Source organism: Protopterus annectens, chromosome 2.part2 (genome assembly GCF_019279795.1).
Source record: "Protopterus annectens isolate FY-2018-M chromosome 2.part2, PAN1.0, whole genome shotgun sequence".
Classification (NCBI taxonomy): domain Eukaryota; kingdom Metazoa; phylum Chordata; order Ceratodontiformes; family Protopteridae; genus Protopterus; species Protopterus annectens.
The window spans coordinates 715303096-715325801 of NC_056730.1; the positions used below are offsets into that span (position 1 = coordinate 715303096).

Genomic DNA, 22706 nt, shown 5'->3' on the forward strand with positions numbered 1-22706 from the left:
AGTGCAGAGAATTGGTAGTGCATTAAGCCAGCTATAAATCTGAGGTATCTTCTGCAAGATTGTCTGATTGGTATATTCAGGTATGCCTCTTTTAGGTCCAAAGATACAAGCCAAGCCTTCTTGCCCAGCATGGGCAGAAGCTGCTGCAGAATCAACATTTTGAATTTTGGAACGCCCAGAAATGTACTTAGAATAGACAGGTCCAGTATTGGTCTCCAGGCTTTGTCTTTTCTGGGTACCAAGAAAAGTCTTAAGTAAAATCCTTGTCCCTGCTCTTGCTGTGGTACTTGCTGAATGGCCCTCATGTCCATGAGGGATGAAACCTGTTTTTGTGCCTCTGCCCATTGGTTGTGTGGCAAGTTTGGCATACCTTTTGGCCTTGGCAGAGTGTGAAAGTGGAACCTGTAGCCATTTGTCCTGGGTGATCATGTGCCAATTTTGAGAAAAAAGTGCTAGTTTTCCCCCTAAGGGGGCTGCCAAAAGATAAGTGCTTGGTGCTGGCAGAGGAAAGTCATTGGGACTGTTTTCTGTATGGCTGTGTTTTGTCTTCTCTGCTTTTGGAGGTAGAAGCACCCCACTGTTTAGGCCTGTATGAGCTCTGGGGCTGTGATCTGCCTCTGGGGTGTCTGTATCTGCCTCTTTGTGGCCTGTCTGACACTGGAAAGGACCAATTCTTTGTAGGCCAGTTCCTGCTAAACCTGGGTGGCTGTACCTGTAAGAAATCCTTTACTGTTTGCATAGATTTCGCTTTGTCCTCCATTTTCTTCAACACCTCCTCTGCTTTAACACCAAATAAGGTATCATGCAGTAATGGAGCATCTAATAACTTTGCTTTAACATGATCAGGCAGATTCTGTTCCTTTAGCCAAGCATGCCTCCTAATGACAGAACCCGTAACTGCAGCCCTGCAAGAGGACTCCAGAGAATCAAAACCACATTGCAATGTATGCTTTCCCACTTGTTCAGTTGCATGCAATAAATCCTGCATTTCCTTATTTTCTGCACAATCAGAATCTGACATTTTCTGTTTTAGCAGTGACAGTAAGTATTGCTGATATTTAAGCATATGAAATTGATAATTTAAAGCCCTCACTGCCAAAGTAGCAGAAGTGTAAACCTTTTTTCCCCCATCTGTCTAGTGCCCTTGAATCTCTATCAGAGGGGATAGGGTTTTTTGCAGTAGAAGCCTTGACCCCTTTGGGGCCCTGAGAAATAGTTTCTGGGTCAGCAGCAGGGTTTTTATAAATAAATTTATGTGAATCTGGTACCCTGTAATATCTGTCTGGCTTAACAGGGGCAGGAGGTAAAGAGTCAAAAGAAAGTCCGGACTCTGAAAATACATCATCTACAATGTCTAACACAGGAGGAATAGCCAAAGGCCTGTGCTGAGGTAGTAAAAGGAAATCTCTAAGTCTTTTCTTAGATTCTGAATAGTCTTGGCTCTCCCAGTGGAAGTGCTCCCTCATGGTATGCAGGGTTTCCCCAAAAGAATAGTCCTCAGGCGGTGAGGCTGAAGGGATAGATTCTTCAGCATCAGAATCCTCATAAGGAGGAAGAGAGTATTCTTGTTCAGAAGAGGAGTCAGAGGAAATGGATACCTGATCTGAAGATTCATATTCTGTCTCTTGCCTAGGCCTCCTGTCAGGAGGGGGATGGGAACCCCTGATCAAGGTAATTAGGTCTTCGGCCATTTTGAGCATCTGTTTTTCAGGCATGGTAGTCTGTCCAGGAGGATGCTGTACTTGTTTGTCTTTAGAACTGCTTTAGTCTTTGCTTTGGTAGCTGAACTAGGCTTTACATATAACTGTGTAGGTCTGAAAACACCCTCAGAAGCCGATGCCTGCTCAGCGGCTCTGGACCCATCTGAGGGAATAGTTTCCGAGGGTCCAATACCTTGAGTATCCAGAGGCCTAGCTGGCTCCACGTGGGAGTCTTCAGCGGCCTGTGGCTCTGAGGTAGCGGGCGCCAGGGGCTGCGAAAGCACCTCACTGAGAACCGGCGACTGGCTTAGCGGAAGCCTCGTCGTCTGTTTTGGACCTTGGATGCCTGTCCTTTTCTTTTTCCTTGCACTTTTTACAAACTCAGGTCATCGGCTGTTCCGATGGCATTATACAATTGAATCTTTGGCCAAAGTAATGAAAGGCAAAATTGAACAGACACTTAATAGTGCGTTGGTTAAATCTAGCACAAAACTGACAGCTAGCAATGTTATGATCAGGGCCTAGGCAAGGAATACAGTAAGAATGAAAATCCTTATGAGGTTTTTGATTCCCACAAGAAATACAATTGTTAACTTTTTCTGACATCGGACTGGAGCAAGAAAAAATTTTCCCCAATGGGGTACTTAGCTTTAAGGAAGACGTCGGATCTGAAATTCGTTTTTGAAAATCTCAGGAGTCGGCCGACTGGCACTTGTGAACTGTTTTTGCTTTGGGCACCGCACGGCAAGAAAGACGGAAGAAAATGGCACTGGCTACATCTTTTATACCCCTGGCGCACTGAAGTCAGAGAAGAGGCGACAGCAACTGATGCCGGACCTAGACTTTGGAATTCAGGCCGACTGCGGGTAGCCTGCCAGCAGGTTAACCCTAGTGTAATGACTGCAACAGTGAAACACGATGAACATCAGATCATATTAAATAGATCATATTAATTCTACTTTGTACATGGGTCCATGATTATTCATGAACTGACAGCAAATACATTTAATGATTATTTTTATGGTTTTGGTATTGATACAAGTGATTATTCTCAATTTGTGGAAGTAAAGTGATTGTATGATAAAATGTCCCATTATTACTGAAGAGACAATCTTAAACAAAATTAAATCTGATATATTGAGTGGATGAGATTGTGTTTCTGGATTTCTGCTGGTTACTATAAAAGATCACTTAGTGATCTATGATCTATAATGGAGGAGTGCAAAGTTCTTGGAAGGAATAATTACTTCAATTCCTAAATCTGGAAATAAGATGGCAATAAAATTTTTTCTCCAGAAAGTCTAACATCAATATTATGCAAATGCTTTGAGAGAGATATTAGTGAAATTATACTTGAAGAAAATAATCTTGCATTGTTTGGTACTTTAACATTTTTTTTTTTAAAGGTCATTTTACACTCCCTAATTTTACATCTCTAGGACTATGGAGATGGAAATTAGCACAGGTGCAATCTATTTGGATTTAACCAAATCTTTTGACTTACTGTTATTCTATTGATTTGGCATTGGAACATCAATATTTGTGTAGGTAGATTAATCACTCACTCAGAGGCAGAAACTGATGAGTAGTGATTCAAGGAAGAAAAAGCAGATCCAGCACTGGCGAGATCAGATACTCCCCAGGGATCTGTGCTTGAGCCTTTGTTGTTTAATATTGTTTTTGCTTCCATTCCACTTGATAATCATAGTTCTTTGGTTAAGTACACTGACAACTGTAAAATCGGCCTTTTTGCCAATAATGAAAATGATTTTACTAACATTAACAGATATTTACTACACTTAGATAAGTGGACTAGTTCAGTTGGTCTTTCATGCATTTAACTAACCAAAAATTAAGGAGAGCTATCATATTATCTACATTTGATTACTGGAAGGTAGTTAATATAAGGATCTTGGTAAATCATGTGACAGGCATCTGTAATAAGGAATTGAGAGAGATGGTTTTGATTCTCAAAATATTTACAATGAGAGAGAGGTTACAATCTTAGCTAGTTTAACGTATATACAGACCAATTTTAGAAAATAACAGTATTCTGTACTCTTAATAAACAGCGAGTTAATTGTATATCATTAGTAGAATGTAAGTTTGCAAAAAGAGTACCTGATATTAAGCAGTTACGCTATATGGATAGAGGTGTTTCAGCTGGACTTTATTATAGACTTATCAGGGGTTGACTTTTATTTGCCTATAGGGTGTTTAAAGACTCTTGTCTTCAGTCTTTATTAGACTTGGAAGTATATAATGATCAAAAGACATATAGACATAATTTAAAGTTCTGTTTAGAGTTATGTAATAAAACAGAACAGAACTGGTTACTTAACACACAGGATGGCACAATTTTGGGATAAATTACCTGAATATGTCAGAGGTACAAGTAGTCCAGTAAAATGTAAGAAGTCTTTGGATGACTGGGCTTGGGCTATGATACCCGATTCAAAAATTACTTGGTGTTTCTTGAAAGATGCATGGTTTGAACACTTTAACTTACAAACTTAAAATAAGACAGATTAAAAGCACAAAATATACTCCAAAAAGTCTCACATAAAAATGTGGGATTCCAGTACACATTTAAAGTTTAAATGTTCTTTTAGTCATAAAGCTGTAGCTAGTATTTATTGAAAAAAATGTCAATGTATTCTTTTCCTTTTGAATGCATTATCCAAATCACCACCCTTTGAATAGAAGTAAACGTATGACTGAGCTTTTAAAATTTGAGAAAGACTTGTTTAAATTGAAGTGTTTAAGTTATGACAAATTATTTTTTGAGGAATATGTCAGCATTCAAATGGTACCTAAATGTTTAAGATTTGAAGTTTGCAGAGGGGTTAAACATCTCTGATCCATTATATGATGAATTATGAAGTTCTAAGACTATAGCATACAATTTAGACAGTTTGTTAAAGCCTGTAGCTCAGAAAACAGAATTTTATTTGAAAGACTCTTGGGTTTTCTTAGACTTGTTAAAGAAATACAATTTTCTATGTACAGAGAAGCTTTAGTCACCACTGATGTGAAAGTCTTTGTATACTTCTATATATCAACAAGGGGGTGTTGGTTTTGTTAGAAAATTCCTTAGTTGTTTTACTACTTTAGATAATGTCCTCATCAACACGGTTTGTTTGTTACTTGAAACTGTGTTATCTAACAATTACTTTTCTATTTCAGTTTACCAGCAAAGATCAGGGACGGCCATGGGTGCCAAAATGGACCTATCATTTGCAAATTTAGTTCCTTGCTGGTGAGAGAGGACTTTTCTTATTAAGATGGACAAGTTTGGATCAGTCTATTTTTACAGAAGATACATTCAAGACCTTGCTTTTTATTTGGACAGGTAGTCATGATGAATTCAATTTATGTTTTGCTGAAATTAACTCTAGTATTGACTGACTGACCTTAACCTTATGTGATATGGGATGTTCAGTCAAATTTCTTGATGCCAATATAGAGATGGACCTGGAGCACAATTATTTCCACAGCAAGTTGCATAAGAAAAAAACTTTTAGTAATAATTATTTGCATTTTAGCAATCAATACCCTTGATTTATGAAATGGAACATCGGGAGAGGCCAGACAATATGGCGGAGTAGGTTAATTAGTGAAGAAAATTATTTTTTTAACTGAGATGGACAATCTAGTTTTGATGTTTGCCAATAGAGGATATCTGGTCCTGAAGCTAGAACACATCAGGGGCAATGTTATTAGGTTTGGAAACACCAAGTCTTCCCTCATTTTAATTTATGGATATACTCCAAAAATGGGGGATACTTAAAAGTACTGATAGAAGTTATTCCTTCACAACCCTGATTAGTATAGACTCCGATCATATAAAGAAAATTTTAGCTGATAACTGGAAGATAATTCTGGGTAATTCAGAGCTGGCCAAGATTGTGAGAGATCATCCTGTTTTTATTTATAAAAATGTGCCCAACATTAAAAGTTTGCCTGTAAGCTATGTTAGCCATTCTATGAACAAAGGAGATGGCCCTTTTGGGACCTACCCTTGTTTTTAAGTTATACATATTGTAGGTTTATTCAGTCTACACACACTGTTTTTTAAGCTCATTAATTTTAATGTGGTTGCTACATGCAGGCACACATTTAAAAGCCAAGGAATAGTTTATTTGGCTATATGCTGCAGTTACAAGGCATTCTATGTGGAAAAGACCATTTTAATTATTTTGTCAAGAATTTACAAACATAGTACATCTATAAAGAAAAAAGATATAAGCAATGCATTACCCAAACATGCTTTGGTTTGTAAAGAATGCAAAATTTTACATTTTTGTATTAGATAAAATTGATCAATTACAGTTTACTAACAGTGGTAACAATGTATTAGAATATAAAGAATTGCAATAGCAAATTTTACTAAGGGCTGACAAGGAAACTGGCTTAAATGAAGTAATTAATATTAAATGTGTTTTAAGAATTCAATTTATATAATGTGTCGGTTTAAGATTGCTTTTACTTTATTAAGTTGTGAAGTTGACTGGATAATTTCAAACATGTTCTGACACGGGTTTTTGGTATTTAAACATCTTACTTTCCGAGTTTTGATGTTCTGAAGTTGTACTTGGTAATAAAGGATGAAATTGCTTAACTTATTTGGCATTCAGGGAGCAATTTTTGTTGGTTGGGGCATTCCTTTCAGTATGTGTTACTGCATTAATGAGTACAATTTTATGTTTATTACTCTTATTTCAAACATTGTATGCCTTAAGCTAGAGTGTATTTGTTTACTTTTTCTTGGTATCCCTCTTTTGCTCAGTCTTCCCTTCTTTACACACAATGTCTTTCCTTCCTGCTCAGGATATGTGTGTGTGTGTGTGTGTGTGTGTGTGTGCGTGTGTATTTCTAAATCTGTCTTTATAATATATATATATATATATATATATATATATATATAGACATATATATATATATATATAGATTCACTTTGGAATCTCAAAATACTGAAATGTCGAATTTCAGTATCTCGAGACCAAATTGTCGAATCTGCAGATGCACCAAACTACAGAATATCGAACCTGGAAATGTCGAACCGCAGTACTGATGGCACGTTAGGCAAGTGTGTTTTTTTTAAGGGTTTTGGGGAGGGTTTGAGTGTGAGTCGGGGAGTGTTAGGTGTGGGGTTAGGGTACATAGGTGAGAGTGTGAGTGTGTCAGTGTTTGTATCTGTGTGATGTGTGTGCAAGGGGGGTGTGGAATATATGTTGGTGGGTTTTGTGTGTGTGTTGGTGATTAGTGAGACCTCAGAGTTAGTGTATATATAAGTAGGGGGGTGTGGGGGAGCATAAGTAAGTGTGTAAGTAAATAAGTGTGTGTGTGTTTGTGTTGTTGTGCGGAGGTAGGTGTAGTTGTGTTTGTGTGTGTGCTTTAATGGTCGTGGTTTTATTTTTGTTGTTTCGGCTTTATAGTCTTGAAATACTGAAATTCAATATTTCAGTATTTTGAGATTATAAAGTGAATCTATATATATACACAAAAATAGCTGAAAAGGCAACATCAAAGCAGATAAACCTTTTAAAACAAACTTTTAATCCAACAGGTTATAAAGACAGTGAGCGCTTTCACGTTATCACAACGTTTCATCAGACTAAGTAAAAATCATTAACTGCCAACCATAAATAGTAAATTCAAGCCCTTCTGGCCTATGGTTCAACAGAAACAATTATGACATCATGTTGAAATTTAAAAAGACATGCTTTATAAACAACATTCTTCAAAATATATACATAAATAAAGCATGCATCATAAAGCACATGTGCATTAGATATATAAATATGAATATAATACATATGTTTATAAATATCACAAAAGACATATACATTTTTATATTTAAATAAATTTAAAATTAAAAAATGTATGTAGTGTAGTTCATTCTAACAACTAACTAAAAACAGTATATACATATGCTTGTGTCTAAAAATCATCCACATGAGACTGTGAAAATTAAAATTCTATTTAAAGTGACTAATGTGCATGTGGTCTGGCTGATAAAAAAGGTTTTAACGTCATCTTATCACTCATTTTATGTGCTTGCAAGTGTATTTTCCATCTACTTTCTCTACTCTCCTTGTAAGTCTTAACATTCCCTAATCTGCCTGATTCTAACGCTCTAAACTTAAACTTATGTGTCATACCGTAGGTTAGCACATGTTTAGCTAATGCGTTCTTATCATCGTCTTTGTTTATAGCATAAATATGCCCTCTTACTCTTTCTCTGAAGGTCCTGTTGGTTTTACTTGCATAGAAGGACTTGCATACCTGGCACTGTGCCAGGTACACCAAGTCCCTCGTCTTACAATCCGCATATTGTTTAAACACATAATCCGGTCTAGTATCAGGGTGAACAAATGTATTATCACCTGCCATGTATGGGCATTGGTTGCAGCCCCTACAAGCAAATGTCCCCTGTCTGTCTAAATATCTTATAGTATGAATCTTTTCTTGCTCATAACAAAGTAATCACTTAAGTGATTTTGTGTTTCTATACGTGTATCTCGGCCTATTACCTACTGTCATGGTGATATCATCATCTACATTCAATAATCTCCAATTTCTCTCTATTAGTTCTCTTACCTTATTATTCCTATTAGTAAAGGGAATAATCACTTTAAGCCCCTCATTTCCTCTTGCATTCAAACCTTCTTCATCAACCCTGTCAATATTTGTATTACTTTGGAAGTATGGTCTTCCTTTTCTATTCCTATGTGACCTACTATTATATATAGATCTCTCTATCTCACCGTCCTTATAACCTCGTTGTTTAAAGTTATCTGCCAATGTCTTACATGATTCTCTAAGATTCATCATGACTAGTAAGTCCTGATACCCTTAGTATTTGACTCTTCACTATATTAGGATAAATGCGAGTTGGATGCATGCTGCTCCGATGTAACAAGCTGTTTTCCAAAATTGTTTCCTAAACATATTAGTGTGTAATCCATCTTCCTCCTTGCTCAATTGCACATCTAAAAATTGTAATCTCTTCTGGGAACTAACGCATTAAAAATACAGAAAATCTGTTGTCCCATTCAGATATTTCACAAATTCTTTCAGTCATTCACTAGTGCCTTTCCATGCAAGAAAAACATCATCTACAAAATGTTTGTAGTAACCAATGTACTCCCGCATAATCTCCACTGTTTAATACATATGTCTTCTCCCAATATGCCAACACCAGGTTGGCATATGAGTTTGCACATGGGGTGCCCACTGCCACCCCCTTGGTTTGTAGAAAATATTCCTCTTCATATATAGACATTATTATTCAATACAAAGTCCAACAATGACATGTATCTCATAATGAGATCCCTTGCCACTTCTTCAGTTAATAAGAGCCTAACATACTCCATTCCTGTGTTATTTGATATGGATGCAAATAAACAACATCAAGTGAAACCAAAAGTTCATTAGCATTGTCTGCATCAGAAAAAACATACCCAGCATAGGTATCTAAGAACTGTTGTGCATCTCTAATTATAGTGGATATGGCATCTACCACTGGTCTAAGCTGTTTTTCCAAATAAATGGAAAGAGTTTCTGTAAGCCATCCCTTCCCTGAGACTATAGGTCCCATAAAGGGGTCCATCAAGCTTTTATGGACCTTCGGCAGTCCCCTGAAAGTGGGGATGATCGGTTTCTCAACCGAAAAGTAACTATACAGATCTATGTCTATTACTCTACATAAAAGAAGGTCATATAATTCACTATGAACACTTTTTATGATCTTGTCTAGTTGCACCTTACTTAATAACTTATAAGTGTTGTTGTCAACCAATAGTTGCTCCATTTTCCTCTCATAGAAATCTCTGTCCAACAACACCACAGCTCCACCCTTGTCTGCCTGTCTGATTACTATCTCTGCATTGTTCTGCAGTCTATTCAAAGCTTCAGATTCCTTACTGGTTACATTAAGTCAAGTGTGTGTGACATTGACAATTGTAATAAATCACTTTCACAAGCTCTTTCAAATGCATCTAAAAGTCAATGCATCTGAGGTATAAATGTAGAAGGTTTTTTAAAAACTTTATAATCATTATTCATATTATCCCCAAACATCATTTTCAGCGCCACATTTCTAGTGAACATTTTAATGTCTATAATCACATCCATTAAGTCAGAGTTTTTAGACGGTATAAATTGAGAGACCTTTGCTTAACAGAAATCTCTCACTATTAGAAAGTATATACCTGGATAAGTTAATAATCAAGTCCTCTGTATTGGTCGTAGCACCTTGCGCTGAAATTCATACCTCTCTTCTGAACCCTAGCGCTTCCTCACACGGTTCTGTGGAGACCAAACTTGCCTCTCTATCTGGCGTATTGGTAATGGAAAGGTTGCTATCATCTGCCGGTATCTCCACATTCCCTGTGGAAGTTGTGGCCGTTTGCTGTTGAACTTGTTGATTTTTTCTTGGTATCCCTCTTTTGCTCAGTCTTCCCTTCTTTACACTTGATGTCTTTCCTTCCTGCTCAAGATATGTGTGTGTGTGTGTGTGTGTGTGTGTGTGTGTGTGTATTTGTAAATCTCTCTTTATATATATATATATATATATATATATATATATATATATATATATATATATAGATTCACTTTGGAATCTCGAAATACTGAAATGCCGAATTTCAGTATCTCGAGACCAAATTGTCGAATCTGCAGATGCACCAAACTGCAGAATATCGAACCTGGAAATGTCGAACCGCAGTACTGATGGCATGTTAGGCAAGTGGGGCTCTTTTAAGGGTTTGGAGAGGGTTTGAGTGCGAGTTGGGGAGTGTTAGGTGTGGGGTAAGGGTATGTAGGTGAGAGTATGAGTGTGTCAGTGTTGAGAGTGGTGGTGTTTGTATCTGTGCGATGTGTGTTTGTTCGAGGGGGGTGTGGAATATATGTTGGTGGATTTTGTGTATGTTGGTATTTAGTGAGATCTCGGAGTTAGCATATATAAGTAGGGGGATGTGGGGGAGCGCAAGTAAGTGTATAAGTAAATAAGTGTGTGTGTGTTTGTGTTGTATGGAGGTAGGTGTAGTTGTGTTTGTGTGTGTGCTTTAACGGTCGTGGTTTTGTATTTTTTTTTTGGTGTTTCGGCTTTTTAGTCTTGAAATACTGAATTTCGATATTTCAGTATTTTGAGATTATAAAGTGAATCTATATATATATATATATATATATATATATATGCATACATGCATACACACACACACACACACACACACACACACACACACACACACACACACACGCATATCTCTATATCCATCTGGGAAGAGACCAGATGGCTTAGTTGTTAAGGTCTTCGCCTCCCATGCACAAGGTTTGAGCCTGACCTCTGACGAATGCCTGTTTGGTTTATGCATGTTCTCCCTGTGTCTCCGTGGGGTTTCTCCCATGTCCGAAAAACATGCTGAGTGTTTCCATCTCAAACTCATCAATGAATGGAGCTGTGGGCAGCAGCACTGACTCTACACGGTGCCCTATAGGGGGAAGAGTTGTACAGATCAACCGCTTTGGGCATCTACTGTGGTGCGCAGTATCCTCAAGACAGGAGAACATGGATCACAGACTGCATGCCGTGACAGGGCTAAGCACTCTGTGTAAAATGTGGCTCTATGATTCAATCATGTTGACTAATGTCGCCAAAAATGGGCATAGGTAGTTACTGGTGACAAGTGGGTTGAGGACCCGGCCTACTCTGACCCACGTCAGGGACCTGTGCTAATGGTGGGAGAGGTATATGTGCCCCTATTGGCCAGTGTGTGCCCGCCATAAAGCGTAAGCGAGAGCAAGGTTACTTCATTCCCCTTTTAGGGGATCATTCTTCAAGGCAGATAACTACCTCCCAGGAAGATAACCTAGAAACAACTGACACGCTGGATACTGTTCTAGGGATTAAATCAGAATATACTATCAGTTTCCTACACACTTTCTCTTTAGATCACCAGCTAATCAAGGAAGTGTTATTTAAAAACTGGGACTTAATTAGAACAGATCAGTGTATAGCTAGACGTTTAAATAATGGCCCAAAAATAACATATAGGAGAGGAAATAACTTGAAAAGTATTTTACAAAACAAGATAAAGAAGCAGCATTCTAACAGACCACATGGCATGTTTAAATGTGGTACATGTGCCCAGTGCCGACATGTCAAGGTCTGTAGCCACATTAGTCTCAACAATATTGTTTATAAGATTAACAACCATTACAATTGCCAAACTAAAGGCATCATTTATGCTGCTAAGTGTAATTTCTGTAAAGCCTTCTACATAGGCAAGACTGAGCGTAGATTCAAATCTAGAATCTACGAGCATCAGTATGCCATTAGTAGGAAGGATAGTACTAATGCCTTAGCTAGGCATATTATGGAGTATGGTGATCACTCCTTCAGTTACATAATATTAGAACATAGGGAACCTGACATTAGAGGTGGAGCCTGGCAAATCCTCCTGGAGATGGATGAGCTTTCATGGCAAATCAAAACAAGGGCACACATCTTTCCTGGTATAAATGATGTTACATCAATCAAGTGTATTTTGAAGTGGCTGGCTCTTAATAGGTAACCACTCATCTAGTCTGCAGTAAGGAAGGGTAATACGCACCACATTCAACATTTCTTTTTATTTTCATTCATTTATTATTCATTTATTCTATATCATCATTCATTATTTATTATTCATTATTTATTTTTTATTCGTAATTTTAGATGATATTAGTATTTGCACTTTATACAAGATCATTGTTAAACAACAGCATAAGCATAAGAAACGATGTGCTTTAAATTTGCGTCAAGTTGAGTAAGACTGGTAAAAGCATTTTCTTGTTTAAGGTTGTCATGGTGAAAACTTAATTAGGTAATGCACTATATGCTGATTGGTTATCAATTTTTAAAACATGTATAAATGCTAGAATAGTAACTAGTATTCTGTTTGTCTGAGGAAGGCGAGATACTTATTTTGCTGAAAGCGTATATCTTATATACATTTTTAAATCGAACGCTAACGTTTTAACAGTATAATAAATACTTGGATTTTTCAACATACAGAAGAACTTCTCTCATTGTTCCTGGTTCGTTTTAACAGTTTTTTGCTTGTTTGTTTGGTGAAGTGGTTCAAACTTAGTTAACCAAAGTTATGACGTCCAGTCTGGAAATCTGCTGAAAAGGAGAGGTCCCTATAAAGAGCACTGCAGACAACCACTATTGACCTTCATAGTTTCTGAGTGGACTCCTGTCCCCTTAACTATCTGTGTTCTGTTTTTCAGCCAGTTGATTTTCTACGTTGACTCACATGGACCTACTTTTGAGACACTTTGCTTGTTTCTGATGCCAGCATGGAGTGCAGTGTCAGATCTATCCCACTGAGTAGAGTTTATACACTAGTAAAGGTTCAGATCATTAGTTTGGATGTTTGTGTAGCCATCTTCCCAGTGAAGGCATAAGTAATCCATTAGCATGGGGTCACTGATAGCATGGAATGCCAGGCCCACATGACACTAAAGCAGTCTATAATACACAAGAGTATAGGGACAGGGTTTTAGTCTGTTAGGTAAAGTTTTTAAGCCAGTAATCTTTTTTGTTGTTGTTTTGTCATGAACATCTTGTCTAGTAACTGAAAATTCTATCAACATCAAATACATAATTCCAATCCACTGTCCTTATAGTCATTTGCAAGTTCTTAAGATAACATAATAGGTTTGGCTTTAGAAATAGTTTATGTGCATATAAACTGTTTTGCTAAAGTCTAAATTACTATGTCTAAAGATGTTGGCACTTCTGTATATAGCAATGTATAATGAGCAATACTGCATTTTCACATGTTCTGACTTTTTATCAATTAAATACAGGGGAAATAATGCAGTAAAAACAGGTGTTCTAATTGTTTTGTGGCCCTGTCTTATTTTTAAGTAGAAATCTGTACATCTTCCCATACCTTTGGTGTGTCAGGTTTGCCTTCTTTCTTTTTTGCAGCTGAATCTTTACTGTCAGTGCTGGCCTGGAAAACAAACAGAAAAAAAAGAGATTGCATTTACATCTCATTTAAAAGCTCCTTGATGTCAGACTGTGATCACAATGATAAGCAGCAACAGAACAAGCACAAGTGACAGGTGGCAGGTCAGTAGGAACTGCAAACCAATTACATACACAGGATGTACACTGATGCTGCAAACTGTTGTTTCAGGCAGCTCCAGTTTGGCTGATTATAAATTTATGGTGACAAGCATGTGTGTGTTTTTTCCACTAGTCCCTTTACATTTTTTGTAGACTGGGTATGATGTCTTACAAATCATAAATACTTATTTTTATGAATGATGTAGCAGGACAACAGCAACCTCATAATTTAATTACAACAGCAATAATAAATTGAGTGCCACACCACCACCTGAAAGCAAACCACGGTTGCTGTCAAATTAAAAGTGCCAGTGTTAAGATAATTGTGTTTTCTGGTATATATTGCATTGCATTTTACTGCTAATATTTGTATTGCTAATCTATTCTCCCTGTACCTGGAGATGGAGAAATGAAATATATCTAGTACAACATGTAACAAATTCACCTAAATACTAGCAGACTCACTTGGTAGATACTGATAATACAAAAAGTATTAAAATCCTTCTTACTACAGAAGGAAATGCGAGGCATAAACAGTGGCAGAATTAAAGCAGCACACAAAACAAAAAATAAATGCAAACTTTTACTACAATATATCAGACAGACAGAAAAATATATTCATTATGGATGGCTATGGAGCGCATCATCATGGAATTCATTAACAGAGACATTGGGAACCTTCAAACATTGGACACTACCCAGTTTGGCAGATCATGCCTCCTAAACCTGGTGGACCTCTGAGATAGTTACAAAGGCTTTACACAACGGAAAGGAGGTCCACACAGCCTACCTAGACCTTGCAAAGGCCTTCAACACCATTCCCCATTCTGGTATTATAGACAAGCTCACCAGCCTGAACATAAACCCCTACTTCACAAGATGGGTTGCCAAGGGACTCACGGATAGAACCCACACGGTGAGAGTTGCAGGCTCTAGGTCCGACTCTAAACCAGTTACAAGTGGCGTCTCTAAGGGCTCAGTCCTGGGACCCCTCCTGTTTGGTATATACTTCTCAGAGGTACAGGCAAGCACAGGAGGACTATGGCTGACCAAGTTTGCAGATGACTGTAAACTGGGGCCATAATTGACTCTCCAGCTGATACAGACATCCTCCAGAAGGGTCTCACTGAGACAGATACCTGGTGTCAAAATCATGGCCTCAAGCTAAATGTCAAAATGTGCATAGTCATCCCCTTTGGAAAAAACAAAGTACCCGTGAACTACCACATACGTGGTAGTCCCCTAAATACAGAAAATGTAATAAGGGATCTGGGGACCCAAGTAGATAGTAATCCCTCCTTTGATAATCGTATTGCCAAGGTGGTTAGAAAATCCTTCTATGTGGCCCACCTAATCACAGAAGAGTTCGCATCTAGAACAAAAGAGGTTATTGTGCCCCACTACTCATCAGACCGGTCATAGAGTACAAAGCTCCATTTGGGATGTACCGTACAAGACACCTGCAACAGCAGAGAATTACTGGCCTCAAACAGATGCCCTATGCAGCCCGACTGAAGAAACTCCAGCTGTACTCAGTTGCATACTGCTTACTCAGAGGTGATCTTTGCCTGACATACAAGGCCATGTCCAACCCAGAATTGATAGACATGCTCCACCTAAAAAAAAAAAAAAAAATCCCTAAGAGCCACATGCTCCAGGGATCTAAACCTTGCCACGATGATAAATAGGACGTGCTGGAGGGATAGATTCCTGTCCCAGAGACTCCCCATGCTTTGGGACAGGATTCCAATCTACATTAGGCAGAGCCCCTCACAAACACTCCAAGAGAAACCTTGACGAGTGGATGGGAAACAGAAAATTTACCCCAGGGATCACTGCAGTGGCTCTGCTGGACAGATGCAAAAGCCAACACATTCTGGCTAGGCTTATAGATGCCCTCGGGCAGATAGCCTAGTACTTACCTATGAACCTATGAACCATTATATGCATCTATCCTTGATTTCTGTACTTGTAGCCACCATTTCAAGAAGACAATATGGACTATATAAAAAGCTGCATAAAATATGTAGAAAAACTGCAGAGGGCAAAAAAAAAGAGGCATTATAAGGAAAACTGTATGATGGAGACAGGTCTCAATTTTCCTGAAATAAAATATACATACTGAAAAGTTACATCAGACGGGATCAGTATATTAAAATGCGCATTCATAACAGGACACAGAGGAGTATTGGAGGATTATAATAGTACAAGCTATGATGTCAAAAATTAAAACAGCACTTATATATATATATATATATATATACACACATTTGTGTCTGAAACAGCAAGTAAAATAAATAAAACTTTCACACAATATGGCTGTTCATTTTGTAAGTCCACCATGACAATCCCTTAAGATGAATTTTGGAAGGGTCTCTGGAAAAGACATCTCCATACCTACAGCTCCACTTTACAGCTGAAGTCTCATACACAACTTAAACACTAAATAATCTGGAAAGGAAGCCTTAAATCCTTCCTCTTGTCTAGCTTATCTTGCCCTCCTTGAGGCTGGAGAGAACCATTTGAATGCTTTTGTTTCTAAGCCAGGCTTATACTGGTTTGCAGACTGATTGTCAAGTGTTTATCTATGAACAGTACAAGACATGAGCAGTCACAGTAGAAGCATAAACCAATCCCTTCCAAGTATTCTAACTGCAGTGACTCCTTAGAGAGATGGAAATCCTTAGGGAGATGGAAATCACATGCTCCTTTAACATGCTACTGCACTGGGAAAAGCATATCTTCTGAGTCATTCTAAAAAGTATCAGCCTTATTTTTGTCTTTGTTAACCTGGTAAACTCGCCAGGTATAAATGCCCATGCCTTGGCTTGATATGACCCATTCAGTTTACAAGAGGAAGATGAAGGAATGAAACCAAGGACTACAGAATGAAGCTTACTAGCAACTCAAAGCCTTTAAGTCAAAGTGGAGTCACCTTTCTATCAAAGATCATGATGGTAAAGGAATATCTCATCAATGCCCACTTAGGTTCATAGGATGATACTAGGCTATTGGCCTGGAGGCCCTTATAAGCCTAGCCAAAAATTTCACCCATATTCCCACAAAGTCAGCACCTGTTTCCACTGTCCAGCAGGGACACAGATGGGATCTCAGGGGTGTATTTACCATTTCCCATCCAGTCATCTAGGTTCCTCTTAAACAGGGCTAGAGACGTACTCTACTTAACATGGACAGAGAGTCTATTCCACAGAATGTCAGAGTTTCTACACTAAATCCTTAACTTTGCAGTCGATCTCTTCAGTTTGTTTATAATGCCCACCTTGATAAGTCTCTTGCTTTCAATTTCATTCCCCCTTTGTCAGATTATTTATTATACATTTTTATTATGAAATTGTCAACATATGGGTGTCTTTGCCTATATTTCTCCTCAAATAACTTTGGAGGTACAGTCTTTTTAGTGTTTAACGTGGCTTTTTCTTTTCCCCGTAAATACCTAACCATATTACATCTCATTTTTTTTTGTCAATGTCATTGCTTTTTTTACATCTTTAAAAAAGGACCATCTTTTGTTCCTTATCTTGTCTCACTTGTTCTGTCACTTCCTTTTCCAGATGGTGGCCCAAGATTTTTTTTTCTTCTAAGTAATTCATTCTTCTGATTTGGTACATTAAGGATCTTAAATTATTGTTTGTGGCACTAAGTTTTTTAGTATCTTTCTTTCCTCTAATTTCTCTATTACTCTTGCTATATCATATTTCTGGAAATTCTTTTTTTTTTTTTTTTTTTAGTGTAATAAAAATAATAACACATAATTTCTTCCTTACACTCAGCAGTCCACTTTATCATCTCTATGCCTCTTACTTGGCCCATCAGTTTATGTATTTATTTTTTTGGACTACCTCCTTGTACCACACAGAGGCCACCCTTCTCATAAGCCTGACCTAGCCCATTGCCAGGAGTGTATCCACATACTGAGGATTTTATACTGCCATCGCTTTCAAATTTCTAGGAAAGGTAGAACTGCCAGCAATTAACAGGATAACTAGTCTGGTACTCAAGTAATGTTACTACAGTCCCTGACCATCAATTTTAAACTTTTGCCCACATGTAAATGATAAAAGGTATCTCATAAGGTAGCACTGATCAGAGGGAGGGATGCTTCTTTAGATATCTTTATATGCAGCCTCTGATATACAGACAGTTATAAAAGAGTTCAAACACACCACTGTTTGGCATTACTGAAGATCAGTGTTAAAAATAAGGACATTTTCTGTTACCAGGTCACAAATACAGACAAGAATGACTTGTAGAACTAGGGTGGAAGGTATTTTTTTAATTCTGTTTTGATCAGTGGCAGAAGTAGTTGAAGTATTGGCATCACATGTCATACCAAAGACCACCATGGAAACACTATTTAGACCATTGGCACAGATACATGCATGGCTAAGCAATGTTGGCAAGACAACAGTGTCTTCTGTAGTATGTGACAGGTTAAGTAACTTAACCAGATGCTACCTGCAAGCAACATGGAGCACTTGGCTGCTCAATCAAAGGCTTCAGTAGCGGGTCTACTATATATGATTGAAATTTCAGAAGCCGAAACCCATATGTCCGAGACCATATGTTCGACTCCTGAAATTTCGAACATGCAAAAAAAAAAAAAAAAAAAAAAAAAAACAACACGCTACATTATTTTAAAGATGCTAGCGGGGAGGCTATACCCCCCCCCTTAACTTTAATATATCAACTCCGAGATCGCACTACAGTGCGGTAAATGGAAATTCTCCCATTCCTCGCAATGAGGAGCTGTCTGTTCAGAACGTTTGAAATTTCAAAAGTCGAACATATGGTCTCGGCCATATGGGCTTTGGCTTTTTGGAATTTTGAACATCTGTAGGGGACCCATTTGGGCACGTGTGAGACACTGTACAGATGGTATTACACTTAAAAAGTTCAGGTCACTCCTGAAACATTGAACTTTGGATGATGTGGAAGAAGCAATGGTTCTACCATCGTAAGCAGGGAACTCAAAGCATAAAAATATCCAAAGTCTAACAACGTCTGACATTATAGCACAGAAACTACAACTAAGATATGAAGCTATCTTTAAATGGAAAGAAAACCCTACCATTTGATCTCATTTCTCACTTCACTACACTCAAATCTCACCATTCAAGCTATCCACAGACATAAGAATGCTTATTTACAGGTCTGGGTAGCATTCCTACCTACCTAAACAAACCTAAAAATGTACTCACAACATAAAAAGTTCCAGATAAGACCCCTGTAAAGTCCTACACAGCAACAACACTGATCTCACAATGGCAGACTTTCTTCATGAATTCCGCAATCTACCAGAAGTCTCCACTCCCTCCCACCTCTCCAGCTCCCCCTTACCTCACTCCCCCCATCTTCTACTTTAAACACATCAAACATAGAAACTCAGCTAGAACAAACTCCCATTGATTCTTCAGCCAGTTCAGACAAAATCTACCACTGGTTTACCTACCTCTGCAAAACTTCTTAACCACTACCCTTGCTCATACTTAAAAACTCTGTCTAGCAAACAACATCATGCCTAACTTCTAGAAAGAAGCCTAAAACACCTGTTCCTAAACAACATAAAATCAGAAACCCCCTCCCATGTTTGACCTATTTCTGTACTCCTTTCATATGGAAAAATCCTGGAAAAAATAATCCACACTCAAGACAGTTTATATCCACATCAATATCACTTTCTCTCTGAAAATCAACACTGGTTCTGGGGTGGTCTGAGTACCATAACACCTCTCTGGATCCTAACTGATGAAATCCGGAACAACGTGTACAAAGGAAATCATACTGGGGCAGTCTTTAAAGATTTAACAAAAGCATTTGATCTAACTGACCACTGACTGCTACTAGACATGCTAACAGCAATTGCCATTAGTGAAGACTCCCTACTCTGGTTTAAAGATTCTTTCCAACAGATACATTAAACTGAAATAAGGAACCCCCTCTCTCTACTCCTCAAAGGTTTCCCTCAAAAAAATCCACCTTGCACGTCTTCTTTGCTCAGTATTCATTAATAATATCCCTTAAGATCCATCCATACATTTCAATCATATTATATGCAGATTTCATGGTCAGCTTCAGATACAACCAGTCGTACCCTAGGATACAAACAACTTCTAAACTGCCTATATTCACTCAATCAATGATGTTTTATAATTCAAGGTCTTATTAAGCTGCCTCTACAACATCAGTGCTATTTAATAAACACTAATAGCTCACCACAGCTCCTAAGAGACTTCACATCACAGATTTAAATTCCCCCATAGAAACAGCCACCTCATTCAGATACTTTGGAATCTATAATTCGAAGTTTAATATCCACAACCACACTGAAAAAACACGCAAGAAAATGAACTCGCTACTTTTCTGAGACAGAAAAGACTCCACCTACATGACAGCCTCCAGCAAGGACAGTCATAGGCAAAGGAATTCTACTTGCTCAGCTAGAGTACAGAATGCCAATCACTGCCACATCTTCAAAGAAAAATGCAACCACCCTACAAATCATCTGCGTCAGAGACTGGGCTCACCAAGACCACTACTGCACAACTTTCTTTAAAGTCAGATGGTTGCCTATCAAGTAAAGTTCTGTCTTTCTGCTGGTCTACCTCCTCAGCAAAACCCTTTGTCTGGATTCAATCTCAGCTGTAGCATGCAAACTTTCTCTTAAAACTTCATCATACAACCTAGTGATTCGAGCACAATCCTCCCCCCATTATAGCCATACCTGCAACTGAACTCAGCTGCACCAATCATGCTTTCTCCACAGTAGCCCCTAAAATCTGGGAATCACTACAAACCTAAGATAAATCATCTTGTGCACAGAGCTGCAAACTGAACTTAGGAAACACCCCCTTACATAAGCTTCAGGACAGTGCCACCGACCCCATTACATCACTTAAATCTCATTACCCTTCCTGTGTCTATTCACTCCTTTACCTCGTCTTATTCATCCTCGGTCTTTTACCTCTCTTAAACCCCTCATCTCTCTCCTTTCCCAGTAATTTAATTAAGCTAACTTGAAACAAGAGACTCAAAAAAGTCATAACCTGTACATTACTTACTCTCGTATCCAACCTTGCCTTTCAATTTCTCATATGTAAATTTTACATAAATTTCAAAGTTTGTAGAGCCATATACCTCGACATTACACTGCATTACGCTGTATATAACTATCACTTCGTTAGATTGTGACATGCTCATCTGGACTGTGCCTGTAAATTGTCTACTGAGATCAGTGCACTAACCTTGTAAACAAATGTAAAATTAATAAAATAAAGTCTTAAGATATTTCTGCTCAGACACATTAGGGATGATGTTTCCATGGTAGTTTTTCAACAGGAGAGGACAGATAGCAGCTACATTCTGAACAGCAGAAAAGACCACTATTTTGTTTTTTTTTGGGAGTGGTCAGCAGTTTGTTAACAGGAGACCATTTGCAGAGATCTGTGAAGTTGTTCTGTAATTTGAGTTCAGACAGTGTTTCACTAGATACAATGGGAATATCAGCAGCATACATCGGAATCCTAAGGTTTGGTAGTTCATGGAAGGGATCATTAAAAATTGAAAAAAAAATACAAACACAAGGCCTAACACTGAGTCTTGGGGAACATCCATGCTAAGAACTGCATTATTAAAAAAGGAGTTTTTATTGTAAATTGTAAGTTCTATACTCAAAGTAGCTTTGGAACCTCTGTATAGACCAGAGTTTAGCTTCTGAATTTTATTGAGCAGCAGTTCATGTTTCTAAATTACATCTTGTACGGCAGGGATATGCTTGAACTTGTTAGTAAGATGTGGCATCTTGTCATTTAGACTTTTTGACTTGCATTTTGGGGCAAAATTTCAAGTGTCGTGAAGTTATCTTGTTTCTCTGAGAAAAATTACCAGGATAAAGCACCTCATACCATAAGGTGATCTCTCGACTGTTGTGCATGCCTTGGTCTCCTTCAGACTGGACTACTGCCATGGTCTTTACCTGGTACTAAAAACACTGAAGTGGAATGATTACAGATGGTGCAGAAGGTGAAGTTAGGCTATGCGCTGGTACTTCACATTACCATCACATTAAGCCAGTTCTGCACAGCCTTCACTGGTTTCCAAGTCATGATAGGGTTTCCACTGAAATCCTTGTCCTAGTTTATTTGTCCATTCATGACCTGGGTCCCTACTACCTGAAGGAGCTCACTGTGCCCCTACTACCTGAAGGAGCTCACTGTGCCCCTACTACCTGGAGGAGCTCACTGTGCCCCTACTACCTGAAGGAGCTCACTGTGCCCATACTACCTGAAGGAGCTCACTGTGCCCCTACTACCTGAAGGAGCTCACTGTGCCCCTACTACCTGAAGGAGCTCACTGTGCCCCTACTACCTGAAGGAGCTCACTGTGCCCCTACTACCTGAAGGAGCTCACTGTGCCCCTACTACCTGGAGGAGCTCACTGTGCCCCTACTACCTGGAGGAGCTCACTGTGCCCCTACTACCTGAAGGAGCTCACTGTGCCCCTACTACCTGGAGGAGCTCACTGTGCCCCTAACTACCTGAAGGAGCTCACTGTGCCCCTACTACCTGAAGGAGCTCACTGTGTCCCTACTACCTGAAGGAGCTCACTGTGTCCCTACTACCTGAAGGAGCTCACTGTGTCCCTACTACCTGAAGGAGCTCACTGTGCCCCTACTACCTGAAGGAGCTCACTGTGCCCCTACTACCTGAAGGAGCTCACTGTGCCCCTACTACCTGAAGGAGCTCACTGTGCCCCTACTACCTGGAGGAGCTCACTGTGCCCCTACTACCTGGAGGAGCTCACTGTGTCCCTACTACCTGAAGGAGCTCACTGTGTCCCTACTACCTGAAGGAGCTCACTGT

The 22706-nt window shown here is 38.6% G+C and overlaps 1 protein-coding gene across 8 annotated transcripts in view; it reads right to left on the reverse strand.

Moving 5' to 3' along the window:
* CAST (calpastatin) overlaps positions 1-22706 on the reverse strand; it is a 1327899-nt gene that overhangs the window by 151048 nt on the left and 1154145 nt on the right. For all 8 annotated transcript variants that reach the window (XM_044064116.1, XM_044064117.1, XM_044064120.1 and 5 more), the window contains one exon: positions 13649-13711. In XM_044064116.1, the coding sequence (XP_043920051.1) occupies positions 13649-13711 (63 nt within the window). The remainder of the gene's footprint in view (positions 1-13648; positions 13712-22706) is intronic.